This window comes from Pituophis catenifer, unplaced genomic scaffold, assembly GCF_029215685.1.
Source record: "Pituophis catenifer annectens isolate HBS135680 unplaced genomic scaffold, rPitCat1.0.hap2 SCAF_9, whole genome shotgun sequence".
In the NCBI taxonomy this organism is placed as follows: Eukaryota; Metazoa; Chordata; class Lepidosauria; order Squamata; family Colubridae; genus Pituophis; species Pituophis catenifer.
Window position 1 is genome coordinate 23,203,627 of NW_027256889.1, and position 14,481 is coordinate 23,218,107.

The 14,481-nt window shown below is 39.3% G+C and overlaps 1 protein-coding gene across 1 annotated transcript in view; it reads left to right on the plus strand.

Moving 5' to 3' along the window:
- The first annotated feature begins 340 nt into the window (after nt 1–340).
- CSMD2 (CUB and Sushi multiple domains 2) overlaps nt 341–14,481 on the plus strand; it is an 819,526-nt gene continuing 805,385 nt past the window's right edge. Inside the window, exon 1 of the mRNA XM_070950069.1 lies at nt 341–497. Within this exon, the coding sequence (XP_070806170.1) occupies nt 341–497 (157 nt within the window). The remainder of the gene's footprint in view (nt 498–14,481) is intronic.

The window sequence follows — 14,481 nt, forward strand, 5'->3', positions numbered from 1 at the left end:
TGCAGCAGCTGGGAGGAGGGAACACAGAGGCTGCCTATACATTCGGATTTTTCCCTCTTAGAGGAAAAAAAAACCCACCCACCGCCACCCCATCTTATTGTTATTAATCTTATATATGTACATAAGATTAAACAAGGGCCATCCTAGGGAACCCTCAAGCTGGATACTTCCCTTTCCTCCTCCGTTAGATTCTTCCACTGATCAAAGAAAGGAGGAGGTGGGGGGGGGGGTTGAAAAGGAAGAGGAATCCAGACCAATCACCCACCTCCCTCTCTCCCCCCTCCTCCTCCTGTTCCCTCCTTCTCTTCCAAGCGAATCAGCCCCCCAGCTCCTGTTTGACATGCAATCCTCTTTCGGTTGGGACAAGCCGGCATGCCGCTGCAGCTTTAAACGGAATTGGGGGAAATTGGGGATTTTTGCTCTCATGACGGTGGAAGTGAGCTATTGGAGCCGGATTTTACTGCTCTCGGTGGGGGTTTTGGCAACAACAGCCACCGGTAAGTGGGGTTCGAGGAAGATGGTTAAGTTTGGGGTATGGGGGGGGGAAGCCTGTGGGGTAGTCGTAAATGTGTGCGCCGCGGCTGACCATCTCTCTCTCCTTCCCAATGGATGACCCATCATTTTTTATTCTACTCTTGATGGGCATTTTTTTTTTCCAAGGGAGAGAGCGGTGGAATTGAGAATCTGGGGGTCTTTTCTTGTCTAAGGGAAGCTGCGTGAGCTTCCTTGGCAGTTTTTTGGTACATTTTGCTGCTCATCCAGACTTAAAGTTTGCAAGGATGGGGCATCGGAGCAACAATTTTCAAAGGGTAATTTCTTTCCCAGGATGGGTGTGAAGGAGGGCGAAGAATGGATGCATCCCAGAATATCGCCTGCCGAACTGAATTCTTTTTTCCTTTGGGCTGGTAATTTGCAAAACTGGGAAAAACATAAGAAGAAGATACAAACCTCTGGATGCCTTTATATTTTTTTCTTCTCTAATAAAAGATACTTGAGAAAGCCTCTCATTTTGGGGAGGGTTGTGAAAGTGATATAACACATCCCGGACATCTTCACGCAAGCAAGCCCCCCCCCCCACTCCCCATTTTTACTCAGAATAGAATTAAGGCCTTGACTTTTCTAATAATTTTCCACATCCGGAATAGGTTAAAAGGGAAGTAAGGGTTTTCTTCTTTGCTGCAGAAGCTGGCAAAGGCTGAAGTTTGATTTCTTGACAAATGATATTGAGCGAAGGAAGAAGGAACAGTTGGTTTCTCCTAAAGGGTGATTTTATGCCTGCAAGAGGTTGGACTAATTAGAATTTCTTGACAGATGGGGTTCATTGGGGAAATCTTTCTTCCCAATAGTGGGGAGACTCTTTGACTTTTCTGCCCCTTTCTAAAGTGATTTTAGGCCACAGTGCTGAACATAAAAATGGGAAGAAACTGGAGCTCTATCAGATGTAGTGTCTTTTTACTTCAGTGCAAGGGGAGGTTGGATGCCATGTGTGGATCTATTTTTTACACATCATTAGGTCAACTTTGTGGTTGGACTGCAAAACAACCGAGGTCTTTCTTCCTGGGAGAGTCTTTCCCAGAAGACTTGGGTTGACAATCATTTGTTTGTTTGGGGTGATCTTTGGGTAGCTCTCATAAAGATGACATTGGAAGGTAAAGAGGAGAGCCAGTGAACTCAACTAAGGATAGAATCTTGTTTTTGACCTGCTGTGTCTATTTTCTTGCTTTTTGGGGTGTCTTGACTTATTAAGAGAGGAAGCACTCAAAATGTGTGTATCCTACAAGTGGGATGCTAGTTAGATGCAGTTAATGGAATGCTTCTTCAATTTGTCTTCTCATCCTCTTTTGCTTCATAGTTTCTCCATTTATGGATGCCCCGATTTTAATTTCCTTGGGCACTTTAATGTGCTCTGTTTTGCCAAATGCTCCTGAAACTATTTTTTTTTCTTTTTTGCAAAATATTTGGATTGTTGCATTTTACTACTTTGATTACCTACTGTATCGTTTTCCAACACCAAGCAGCCCATCATTTCCAACTGTATGTCTCTCCTTCCTTAGGGGTGATCAGATTTATAGTTCAATATCAGATGGAGAATAGCAAATTAGAGAAGTCTGATCTGTAGGAACAGATCAGTCTCATCTCGATGAACTTCATTTGGGCTGGTGGGCTATCACTGTATAGATCTTCATTCTCCTCCAAAAGTCTCATTTTGCTAAAAACTGGGTATTTGGGGTTTGATTTTCATTCTTTCTAAATCTTTCCCTATTTTTAAGGATAGACATGGCATTCTAAGTTTTAAAATAAGTTTTCCAAGCAATTTGTCCCTTCTGTTGAAAAGAACGCAGTGATTATTTCATACTTGACTAACCACTGGCTTGATAATCCTATTTCTGTTAGTCTAGTGTAGGTTTTATTTTTTTTAAAGCCTTTGATAAAATGTCAGCTTGGTTTGCTATATTGGAGCAATAACTGAGACCTCACTCACTGATTATGGGATGCTTGCTTCACCTGCTTCTTTTCTCTGGAGACCCTCCCCCATTATTAGAGAGTAATGACCATGACTGTCCAAAGTGTGGCACTACAGGTGTGTGAATAATGCTAGCGGAAAATAGCAGTTACATGTATTAAATGGATGTATCTAAGTGTATACCAAAACTCAGTCACCTTGCTAGTATCACATTAATCTCTTTCATCTAATTGGAGACATTTGTCAGTAATTCCAATTGTTCATTGAAAGTGGAATAGAAAGGTAGAATACTGTATTTTTTTTAAAAAAAAAAATACAGATGCTGCATTTTCTAGAGGAAATTGTGAGTCTCACCAGATATGTAGACTATATTATGAGTTAGCAAATACGTTTTTTTTAATTTCATAAAGAATATTTCTCTTATCAAAGGAAAAGGCTATTTCTGTTTCCTTATATTCTTTAATATTGTAAAATACAATATATTTTTTAAAAATAAAACCATGAAGGGACAGTGCTTTTTATTGATGTCCTAGCTCTGTCTCTGACCCTATGAAAATCTGCTGTCTATTTTCCTTGCTGCAGCTTATCCTTTCAAATCATTATAAGTGGAGCAGGATTGCTGTTTCTAAAGATATTATTCGTTACACAGCTGCTGTAAATGGATAGGAAACCAAAGCAAACCCTATTACTTTCATTGAGTTCTGCTCTTATTTTCTAACAATAGCCCTGTGAGGTAGTCTAGGTAGAATAACAAACAGCTCTGGAATCAAAATGGGTAAAAACAAGCTTCCTGAGACTTCCTGATTCTTTGATCCTTGTGGATATTTGAAGGGCCGCTCAACCAGCCTAATGAGCTTCATTTGACTTGGTGGGAGAAGGTAAATGTATTAGATATGATAAAGAACAGGTTGGGTCTTCATTTACTTTAACCATGATTTGTTGAACATGTTATTGTTGGGTGGTTCCCTTATTACATTAAAACATAAACTATCTAGAAAACTACAGTAGCTGGGTTTGTACGGCATATTAAACCAAAATCAACAATATGATTTAACAGGAGGTAAAGCACAAACAACTAGCTCTCTTTCTAAATAAAGTTTACATTGTTAGTCTTTGCTAAGTAAACCGGGATCTCATCTTTGCTATTGGGTACTGAGTTTCTGGGCAGACCTGAATAAGCTGGAATGGAATAATCACAGGACGAAGTTTCCTATAGTTTATCTATACCTCCCTCATTTATTTATTTTTTTGCATCTGAACTGAAATGAGCCACTTAAAGGAGGATTTGGGTTTATGGTTTGGGACTGGATCTGAGCTACATTTTTGCCCCTAGTTTCTGGTAGTGAGTGAAAGGACAGTTAAAACCCTTCTTTTGCAGAATTGCCAGAACAGGATTTCTTGCACTGTTGGAATATTTATTTTGAGAAGCCCCTTTATAGCAGGTCATCACATTGGAGCATGATCAGAACCAGAAAACTGACAAAGCGTCTGTACAATCGAGCAACTCTGTTTAGCTCTAGACATAGCAAAGAAAAGGCAGCCTCAGTGGAATGGATTGGAGTCCTTCATCATATGCTCAGCCTCAGTGCTGTGCTTAAAAAACCCATTTTTGTATGTGTAAATTTAAAGAGCAATAAAAGATTTCAGGGTGTTGGGACAGAGGTTGCTTGTGCCTTATCTCCTTCCTAGTGTTTAGTCCTTAGGAGACTGATATTGCATGCTTAGCAGGTTACTGTGAAGTGAAGAAGTGTCGTCTTGTTGGTCCATGCCTTCATACCTCCAGCATCTCACTCATCCGGATGATAGCCGCTTTTTCTAGTTCTGTCTCAATGGCACTTGCTAGCTTTCATTTCTCAGTTCTAGCTGCAAAATTTATATAGGCTGATGCAGTCTGGAAGTATTTCAAATTGTTAGCATCCTTTAAAAAAAAACAGTATGAATAAAGCTTCATTCTTTGCTTTATTTTTCACATTCTTTGTCAGAATTTCTCAGTTTCCTGCTTAGGCTTTGGAGCATGTCCATTTTTGGAGTGTAACTCTCCACATGCTACTTTCAGATGGTCTATCCTTCAAGCCAAAAAGGTTACAAGCCCTTATGCTTGTGTGACTAAAACATTCGACTGAAATATTCAAAGTCAACTCTCAAGTAAACAAATTGCAAACTGGGTTGTAAAAGGGGAAGAAAAAAAATGCTAAATTTCCCCATGGTTTTGGCCCTGTGCGTATGTCTGTGCGTGTGTGTGCGTGCAATGTGGGTATAATCATAAAATTATTATCCAGGTTTTTTTACATACTGATTGTTGGAATGTGTAGAGAGACTGGATGTGCTTTTTCAAATCCCACAAGCTATGCAGACAACATGCTGATTCTACTCCGTAATAAGTTAGAAAGAGATCTAATTAACTGAATGTTTTCAGTTAGATTGAAGCTACTTATTTACATTGTGGAAAAATCATCAGAAATGGAGACAAACAGTAGGAAAGAAGGTTTCTTGCAGATACTTTTTCTTTTAATTGTATAAGTACTCTTAATGAGCTTCCTGCCAGTCTGGTACCTTTCAGATGCATTAGACTTAATTATTATCGTTGGCCATGCAGTTTAAGAATTATTGGTGTGTGTGTGTGAAAACCAGCACATCTAAGGGTATAACAAATAAGGAAGATAACCTTGATGGAGATTTGCAAACTCTGTTGCCAAGGCAACAAGGGGTAAAACATATTTTAAGTCCACTACCACCAAAAACACATTTGGAAGCAGCTCAGATTTCTCCCTAATTCACTGAACTATTAGTAGTAGTACTTAGGAGGTGCAAAATACTCAGACTCAAGCAAGATTTTTTTTATTATTATTGTAGTAGAAGTAACTTCCTGTGGAGTTGACTCCTTGATCTGAACTGCCTAATAAGGCTGGAGATGAGAACAGGTCTGGGTAGCGTTGGATTACGTGAGCCTGGTGGTATGCTCTTGAATTCTAAGAGAAATGGGCCCTTTGATTCAGTTTAACAACAGGGTACTATTCTGTAGATTTATTAAACCTGCATGCTTTTCTCACTGAGGAGTTTGCTTATTTTGATAAGTGGTTAGAGGAAAGTGAGACAGTAAGGAAGAAGTATGCAGGCCTAGGGGACACTTCTGTCTGTCTTATATAGATGAGGGATGGAAGTAATCTGAGCTAAAATAAAGGAAGTATCTTCATTCTGAACAGTATGTGCTCTTCTCTAAACTATTCATGGGGAGAGAGTACCCATAATTTGTTCTTGTTCTTCCCTGTATATAAGAAAGAGTTCTGTCTTTAAATAAGCTACCAGTTGGTAGCATGTCATAATGGGGGGGGGGGGGGTTGGCAGTGGGGGGGAAGGTTAGTTGATTCCAGTTTCTAGCCCTCACTTGACCATGGAAATCAGGTGATTTGGGGACAACCCAGAGTTTTTGTTTCAGGGATAAATCTAGGGAAGGGTTATAGAGTAATAAGCATACTAAAAAGCAGAGGCATCACCCTGCCAACAAAAGTATGTGTAGTCAAGGCTATGGTTTTCTCAGTTGCAATGTATGACACTGAAAGTTGGACCATAAGAAAGGCTGAGCGCCAAAGAATGGAGGCCTTTGAACTGAAGAAGACTCCTGCGAGTCCCTTGGACTGCAAGGCGATCCAACCGATCAGTCCTAGAGGAGATCAACCCTGACTGCTCTTTAGAAGGCCAGATCCTGAAGAGGAAACTCAAATACTTTGGCCACCTAATGAGAAGGAAGGGCTCACTGGAGAAGAGCCTAATGCGGGGAACGATGGAGGGCAAAAGAAGAAGGGGATGACAGAGAACAAGGTGGCTGGATGGAGTCACTGAAGCAGTCGGCGTGAGCTTAAATGGATTCCAGAGGATGGTAGAGGACAGCAAGGCCTGGAGGAACATTGTCCTTTGGAGTCCATTTTAAGGAAAACCATCGCCTTGGCCAGGGGTCTGCAACCCGCGGCTCTGGAGATGCATATGGCTCTTTCATCCCTCTGCTGTGGCTCTCTGTCGCTCAAAATATGCGTCACAACCACCAACGTGCGACACCTGCCGGCACGTGATTTATTGAGCTTTTCGGCTAATCTTTTTTTTCGGAGTTCAAAATGTTTTTGTTGCATGCAGAACTAAAAATGTGTTTTTTTCTGTAGCAGGTCATTGATTTCATAAATGCAGCACACTATAGTTTTTTTATATACATAGCATAAAGTTAAAAAGTGATATATACAGTGTTATCTTCATTATCGATGTCAAAAGGGTTTTGTGGCTCCCGGTGTTTTCTTTTCTGTGGGAAACGGGTCCAAATGGCTCTTTGAGTGTTTAAGGCTGCCAACTCCTGGCCTTGACTATATGCACTTTTGTTGGCAGGGTGATGTCTCTGCTTTTTAGTAAGCTATCTAGATTTGCCATAGCTTTCCTCCCCAGGAGCAAGCGTCTCTTAATTTCTTGGCAATTGCAAGCACCTTGAGCAATCCAATTCTACTGATAGGATGTTATACCAGAAGCAAGCAAGAGAAAACGGTGCTAGTGGGGACCGGATTTAGTGTTAGTATCACTTTAAATAATGCAACAACATTGACCTGGATGACAGAGAACTCCCATAGACGATGAGGTTTGCTTTCTTTTAAGAAAAGATCAAAATAAAATAAAAAGGCATCTGCTTTCTAGATCCAAGTTGACTTTCTGATATAATCAGTTTAAAAACAAATCATATTACATATTACCAAAACACTTAAAAGGGATTAAAGTAAAATATTTGTAATTAACAACTGGGAAAAAGAGGCTCCTGAAGAGCTAGATGAGAGAAGAATTGTTTTTTTTATATAAATAATTTTTATTGAACATTTTTTTAAAACAAACAAACAAAAACAAAAACAGATATTTACATCTTCTTTTCAACATCTTCACATCAGTAATCTATATTTTTACATTTTCTCTTTCTTATCTTAATCTATCTTTTATACATATATTTCTAGTATATTTATATATATATATATATATATATATATATATATATATATATATATATTCTCTTAATCTAAATATTTTATTTACATTTAACATAAACAGGTACTTAGTTTCCTTTCCACAATTTATATCTTCCCATTTGTTTCCATATTTCTCCACCTATTAAACCATTGTTTAGTTTTCTTTTGTCCCTCCCTTTTTTTTCCTCCCCTTTCTCCTCCAACCATTTATACCATTTCTCCCAAACTAAGTAATATTCTGTTTCATCTTTTTCTTGTATCTCCTTTGTGAGCTTATCCATTTCTCCACACTCCATAATTTTTCTAATCATCTTGTCTTCTGATGGTATGTCATTGTTTTTCCAGTTTTGGGCAAAAACTATTCATGCTGCAGTCAATATGTGAATAATTAAGTATTTTATTTCTTTTTCATATGGAGAGTAGAATTCTTAGTATCCCTCAGCATTGGCCATACTGTCTGCAATTGCTAGGAGTTGTACTTAAGTCACAGCTTTCTAATATCTAAATGAGATACTACTGAAAAGTTGTCTGACATGGTGAAAGACAATATCCTTATGTTCTACCTTTCTGTATAGCAAGTGTCTGGGCTCATTTTCTAGGGTGTACCTGGGATTGGAAAGAAACCATTTTCATGTTTTGGCTGCTTGGTGACTAATAATAATAATAATAATAATAATAATAATAATAATAATAATAATAATAATAATAATAATAATAATAATAATAATAATTTTATTTCTATACCGCCCTTCTCCCGAAGGACTCAGGGCGGTGTACAGCCAATTTAAAAACACAAGACACAACAATAATTAAAAATTAAAATAATTAAATAGATTTGGCCGATTTAAAACCCTAAAAAAATTAAAATACCCCAATTTAAAATTATTATATTGACAGCCCTGCCTGGCGGAACAACAGGGTCTTCAGTGCGCAGCGAAACACCCGGAGGTCGGAGATCTTACGTATTTCCGGGGGCAGTTCATTCCACAGGGCTGGGGCTCCCACAGAGAAGGCCCTCCCCCTGGGTGTCGCCAGCCGGCATAACTTGGCCGATGGCACCCTGAGGAGACCCTCTCTGTGGGAACGGACTGGTCGGTGGGAGGCTATTGGTGGCAGAAGACGGTCTCGAAGGTACCCGGGTCCTATGCCAGGTGGTTAAAGGTGGTAACCAACACCTTTAAGTTAAAGTTAAGAGGAGAGGTAGGCAAAATGAGACAGCAGAGAAATTAAAGCCTTAACTGGGTTCCATTTATGGATGTAGTACTTTGCCACAATTTATCCTGAAGAAAAAAAGAGGGGGAAAAAAAGAATAAAAAAATTCTTTCTGGCTGAATGGTCAAGCTATAAGAATAGCCTTAATGAACCATCTCACAAACTGCTTCTAGCAGTGGGTATCTGGTTGCCTCTCCCTGTGTTGGCATTTTGCACTAATCAGGGCATAGCAACCATTCCCTGCCACTGGATGCCAGCCAGCCAGCCAATGCCATTGCATGATTTGACATTATGTTGCATGTCAAGAGCTAAAAAAAAAAAAAAAAAGACCCAATAAACAGTCTCCAAAAATTATATGATAACCAAATATCAGAAAGGATTTCTTTTTTAAAGAATAATTTTTATTAATAGATTTTACATAGATAATAAGTACATTCAAATAAAAATATAGCAAAGTAAGTGTAATTTTTTTTTAAAGGAAAGGTAGAAAAAAGAAAAAAGACAAAGCATGAATGTGTGTGTGCAAATATAAAGAGAAAACTTGGATCTTTCTTGTTCTTTTCCAGGTTTGCTATAGAGCAGGGGACTCCAACCTTGGCAACTTTAAGCCTGGCGGACTTCAACTCACAGAATTCCCCAGCCAGCTTTGCTTAAAGTTGCCAACGTTGGAGACCCCTGCTATAGAAACATATATAGATAAGAGCTCTCCAAAAGTTTCACTTAGGTGTCATAGAAAACTCTCATTGAAGGGGTTCCCCCCCCCATATCTTCCCAGCGTTTTAAAAATCTGAGATAGTGGCCACTTTGATTGTGCTGCAATACTACAAAAACATTACACCATGAAATGAATATTATACATCTGTGGAGTTTCAGTTTTTCATGCAGGGCGGGTTCAGAGCAAATCAAAAGGTTCATGATATTTCCAACTCTTTCAAAACAATGCAACTGTTTATTTTGTTAATTTCTCATTTAAATTGCTCACTAGACCTTGAGATACAATGAATAAGTTTGCCCTTTGTAAAGAACGCAATGAAAATAAAGTCAAAGGATTATAATGGAGGTTTCAGATGTATCCAATTTAAGGAGAGTTTGCTAACTTCTGAAGTGCTAATAGAGAACAGAGAGGTTAGTTGAAGGGAGGGTGCTGGGTACCAAAGTCTAGACATTTTCAGATTATCACAATATGGCTAAATTAATAGGTCATCGGTTGGAGCAGTTTTAACAATGTTTTAAACTGGAACCCCCCAAAAAGGAAAGCATTTTTATCAGGTGAATAAAGAGGATGCTCTTGAACAGGAGTCGGCAACCTTAGACACTCAAAGAGCCATTTGGACCCATTTCCCACAGAAAAGAAAACACCGGGAGCCACAAAACCTTTCCTGTGCCTGACTATTTCTTGAGCGGCCACAAAACTAGCAATTTGACTACTCAAATTAAACGTTCTGTTTTCTTTTGAAACTTTTATTTTCTTGGATTTATCCATGGTTGGCCTACTGGGGGTTGAAAAGCTCAATAAATTGTGTGCTGGCGGATGTCGCACATTGGCAGTTGTGATGCATATTTTGAGTGACAGGGAACCACAGCAGAGGGTGAAAGAGCCACATGCAGCTCCAGAGCCGCAGGTTGCTGACCCCTGGTCTTGAAGGACAGAGGGAAAATCTGCTACCAAGGAAAGGGTTAAATAAATGAAATTTGAGCTCAGGTCAAGAAAGTAGTTTATGAAATATCTCAGATGGTGCCCTCCCCCTCATTAGGATAAAAGAGGAGCAAAGGGTAGCACCTTTGAACTCTGGTGCTGGAAAAGACTCCTGCGAGTCCCTTGGACTCCAAGGTGATCCAACCGGTCAGTCCTAGAGGAGATCAACCCTGAATGCTCTTTAGAAGACCAGATCCTGAAGAGGAAACTCAAGTACGTTGGCCACCTAATGAGGAGGAAGGACTCACTGGAGAAGAGCCTAATGCTGGGAACGATGGAGGGCAAAAGAAGAAAGGGACGGCAGAGAACGAAGTGCTGGATGGAGTCACTGAAGCAGTCGGCGTGAGCTTAAATGGACTCCAGAGGATGGTAGAGGACAGGAAGCCTGGAGGAACGTTGTCCATGAGGTCACAATGGGTCGGACACGACTTTGCAACTAACAACAACAAAAGGGTAGCACATTCAGACTTTCAAAATACTCTTACTATAGCTGTTCTTATAGAAGTAGCTATAGGTCTGCCGAGTGTCTGTTTCACTTGATAGGTCTACATTGGGGTGCTTGTGATTCCCTGAAACTCCATGTGGAAGGTGCCTGGAGAGACTATTCTAAAGATCAGTTTCTGCTGTTGGAAAGAAAGAAAGAAAAAGAAAAGAAAAGAAAAGAAAAGAAAAAGAAAGAAAGAAAGAAAGAAAGAAAGAAAGAAAGAAAGAAGATAAAAACTTACATGAGAAAAAATGTATGTCCAATAGTCCAGCCCTGTTAAAGTGCCATCCATAGTGTGATGAATTAAAGGTCTTAGAAACTTTGCCCACCCCATCCCTGCTCTTTCTTCAGTTTTATAATTAAGACTTGAGAGAAATTAAAATACTCGATACCATAAAATACTTTGGCACAATGGATATATTAATATTTTAATTGTCAATGATACTTGTTTTTTTAAAATTTGTGTACTACGTTAATATGGGACGTGGTGGTTCAGTGGCTAAGATGCTGAGCTTGTCGATCGAAAGGTTGGCAGTTCAGTGGTTCGAATCCCTAGTGCCGCATAATGGGGTGAGCTCCCGTTCCTTGTCCCAGCTTCTGCCAACCTAGCAGTTCGAAAGCACGTAAAAAATGCAAGTAGAAAAATAGGGACCCCCTTTGGTGGGAAGGGAACAGTGCTCCGTGCGCCTTTGGCGTTGTGTCATGCCAGCCACATGACCACAGAGACGTCTTCGGACAGCGCTGGCTCTGTGGCTTTGAAACGGAGATGAGCACCATCCCTAGAGTCAGGAACGAGTAGCACATGTGTGTGAGGGGAACCTTTACTTTTACCTTACTACATTAATAATGGGGAGATTTATTTCCTTTCCTTCCACATCATTTCTTCATTCATCTGGATGAAAAAGGCATATTTACCTAATAATGATATAAATGGCTTGATTATTATTAAATCTTGAACAATAATAAAATATGTGCTCTCATTTTTGTATTAACACTGGCAATTGTAACTGTCCAAATCTCCCTGCTCTCGGTTTCTTTTACTATTCCTAATGCTTTAGAGATGCATGCATGCAGGTGCAGTAGTCAAGGGCCAACTGGTCCCTTGGTTATTCCATCTGCCAACTGAGAGATTCTGACAAGCTTTTGTGTAGCTATTTTCCAGTTGTCTGAGAGGTTCAGTCAGAAGGCAATTCATCAGAACAGGTGCATGGAACACATCTTCACTGATAACTTGGATCACTGGTGAGAATATTACAGAGCCATTTGTGAGAAGATGCCTTTTTAATGTGAGGTATATCTTGTACTAATTCAAAGTTAATGTTTTTCAGTTTCAGGCTGGGCTGGACGGTCCCAGATCCCAGGAGAACATGTAGTTCTTAAAGATTTTGGATGGGTGTTGTAACCACGTCCAATCGTATTGCCAAATATCACTGGCACAGTTGCCAGTGTTGATTCTTACTATTCCCAGCTGAAGGAGCAAATAATATGAAAACAATTGTTAAGATCTACATTTGGGTTAGAATTTTGAGGAGAGCAAGCAAAATAAATGAAGAGGTTAGGGCATACAGATCTCATCCATGTCTCTCAGTTTCCATACTTGTCAGAATTGTTTCATCTACTGTGGCTAGGATCCACTTGGATGCTAAGTACTCAGCTAGAACTCCAAACTGTTGCTGATTTACAAGCTGTTTGAAGGTATCCAGTAACAGGTACATTGTAAACGTTGGAAAATCTGTCAAAGAAGTGAAAGCTGCAATAAATATTCAGTCTGTCTTGTGTCCGTTACACTATACAATCAAGCAGCAATCTATTCTATTTTCTGACTTTTGAAATTATCACGGTCAAACCTCATGTGTGTGTTTAAATATGTGCATGTGTGTCTGTACATGCACTGGTTATAATCTTTGTCTAAATATTTTGGACCAGCATTTGGGAATTAGAAACTCCAACTTCTCTTTGGATCATATACTGTAAATCTTTCGCCCTTTACTAAAGATTTCTGTGGAGAGATACAAGGTAGATTGACGAAGACTTGATGACCTTACTAAATTTGTATGGATTGATTCTTGGGGTGATGGTTTTTGAGAAAGGATGTCTTACTGAAAGAGGAAATAAATGCCTCCTATAAATTTTTGAACCAGATGAGATTTCTACCCTGCCTAGTCATGAAGAACATCTTAGGTCTTGTTGGGTTTAAAGGTTTGGGTTGTTTGGATAAGAAAAGGAGATGTAGAATTTTAGGCTATGCATGCCTTCTATTCTTCATGAGGAGGAGACTTCAATGTTTCTCAGATCAAAAGTGCTAATAATGATTTAATAATGAACCCTCTCTGGTGTTTGTCAGAGTTTGTTGCAGAAATCAAATCCAGAAAGCACACACAGGTAACTGATTCAGCAGGATTCATTAACTTCTCTTTATATACAATATAATTCATCAGTGGTGGGTTGATCCCAGTTCTGTCCAGTTCTATAGAACCGGTAATAAAATCGGGAGGCTCTGCCCACCTGTCCAGACATCATAAACAATGATCTGTGCATGCGGAGAAGCTTCTGCGCATGCTCAGAAGCGTGAGCACACGAGTGAAGCAAGCATGCGTGTGCGGCCCCGTTGCGAACCGGTAGTAAAGGTAAGTAGAACCCACCCCTGTAACACATGAAGTAAATATACAATACCAACAGCAGAGAACAGTTTCAGTTTCAATTCGGCAGACAGACTAGTTTTTGCTCAGAGCAGCAGACTCAGAGCTCAGCACACCTAAGCCATGCCCAGACTTCTGGCTTAAGTTGCTGTTTCCAAACAGCCCTCATTGGCTCACCCAGTTGCTATGCCTATTCATTGGCTGCCCTTGTTACCATGTCAGTCACTGCCAGTCATGAATTCTCTGACAGTGTTTTAGACTGTAAAGGTAAACAGAGAGAGGTGTACTTTCAAACTTGCAAGATTCAGTTATGTAACCTTACAATAAAGTTAAAGTTAGTAGTTCTCAGTATGCTTTTTTTCTGGCAAGTCTGACACCTACAGTTTAGCAAGCTATTCAAACCCAGGCAGTTTATTCAGCAACCTGTAATTGACCAAACTGCACCTTAATGGAACTTTCTGTTGTAAACTGTTGCTGTATGTCCAATATTTTAATGCTCATATCGTAGTTGAGTTCTGTATGTGCCGTATGAGGTACTAACATAAATTAAGGTTAGACAGTGGCACAAATAGTATCAATTCTTGTTTACTTGTGATTCATGGAGATTTTAAAAGTGCATTAACTTTCATTCCCATCCCATCAGAAATTTAAAATTGGATCTGGAGAAGGATTTTATGTATCATGAAGCTGGAATATCGTTGAATCAGAATAACATGGATTAGATTCATTACCTGAAAAATGAATCCATTGAAAGATTTTATTCTAAATCTATTGGATGCTTCCAAGAACATATTAAAAAGAAAGGAGATTTCCTTTGATGGTTATGTAAACAAACAGAGTTAATTAATTCTTATTTGTCATGTAATGTATGCAGGCAGATGCCTAACTAAATATTTTCAGGTTATTTCTATGTTCACAATAACAATTATATTATAAAATTATGGAACCTGACTATTTTTGAAGAGTATTGATTATAAAAGACAGGGGAGAAACCA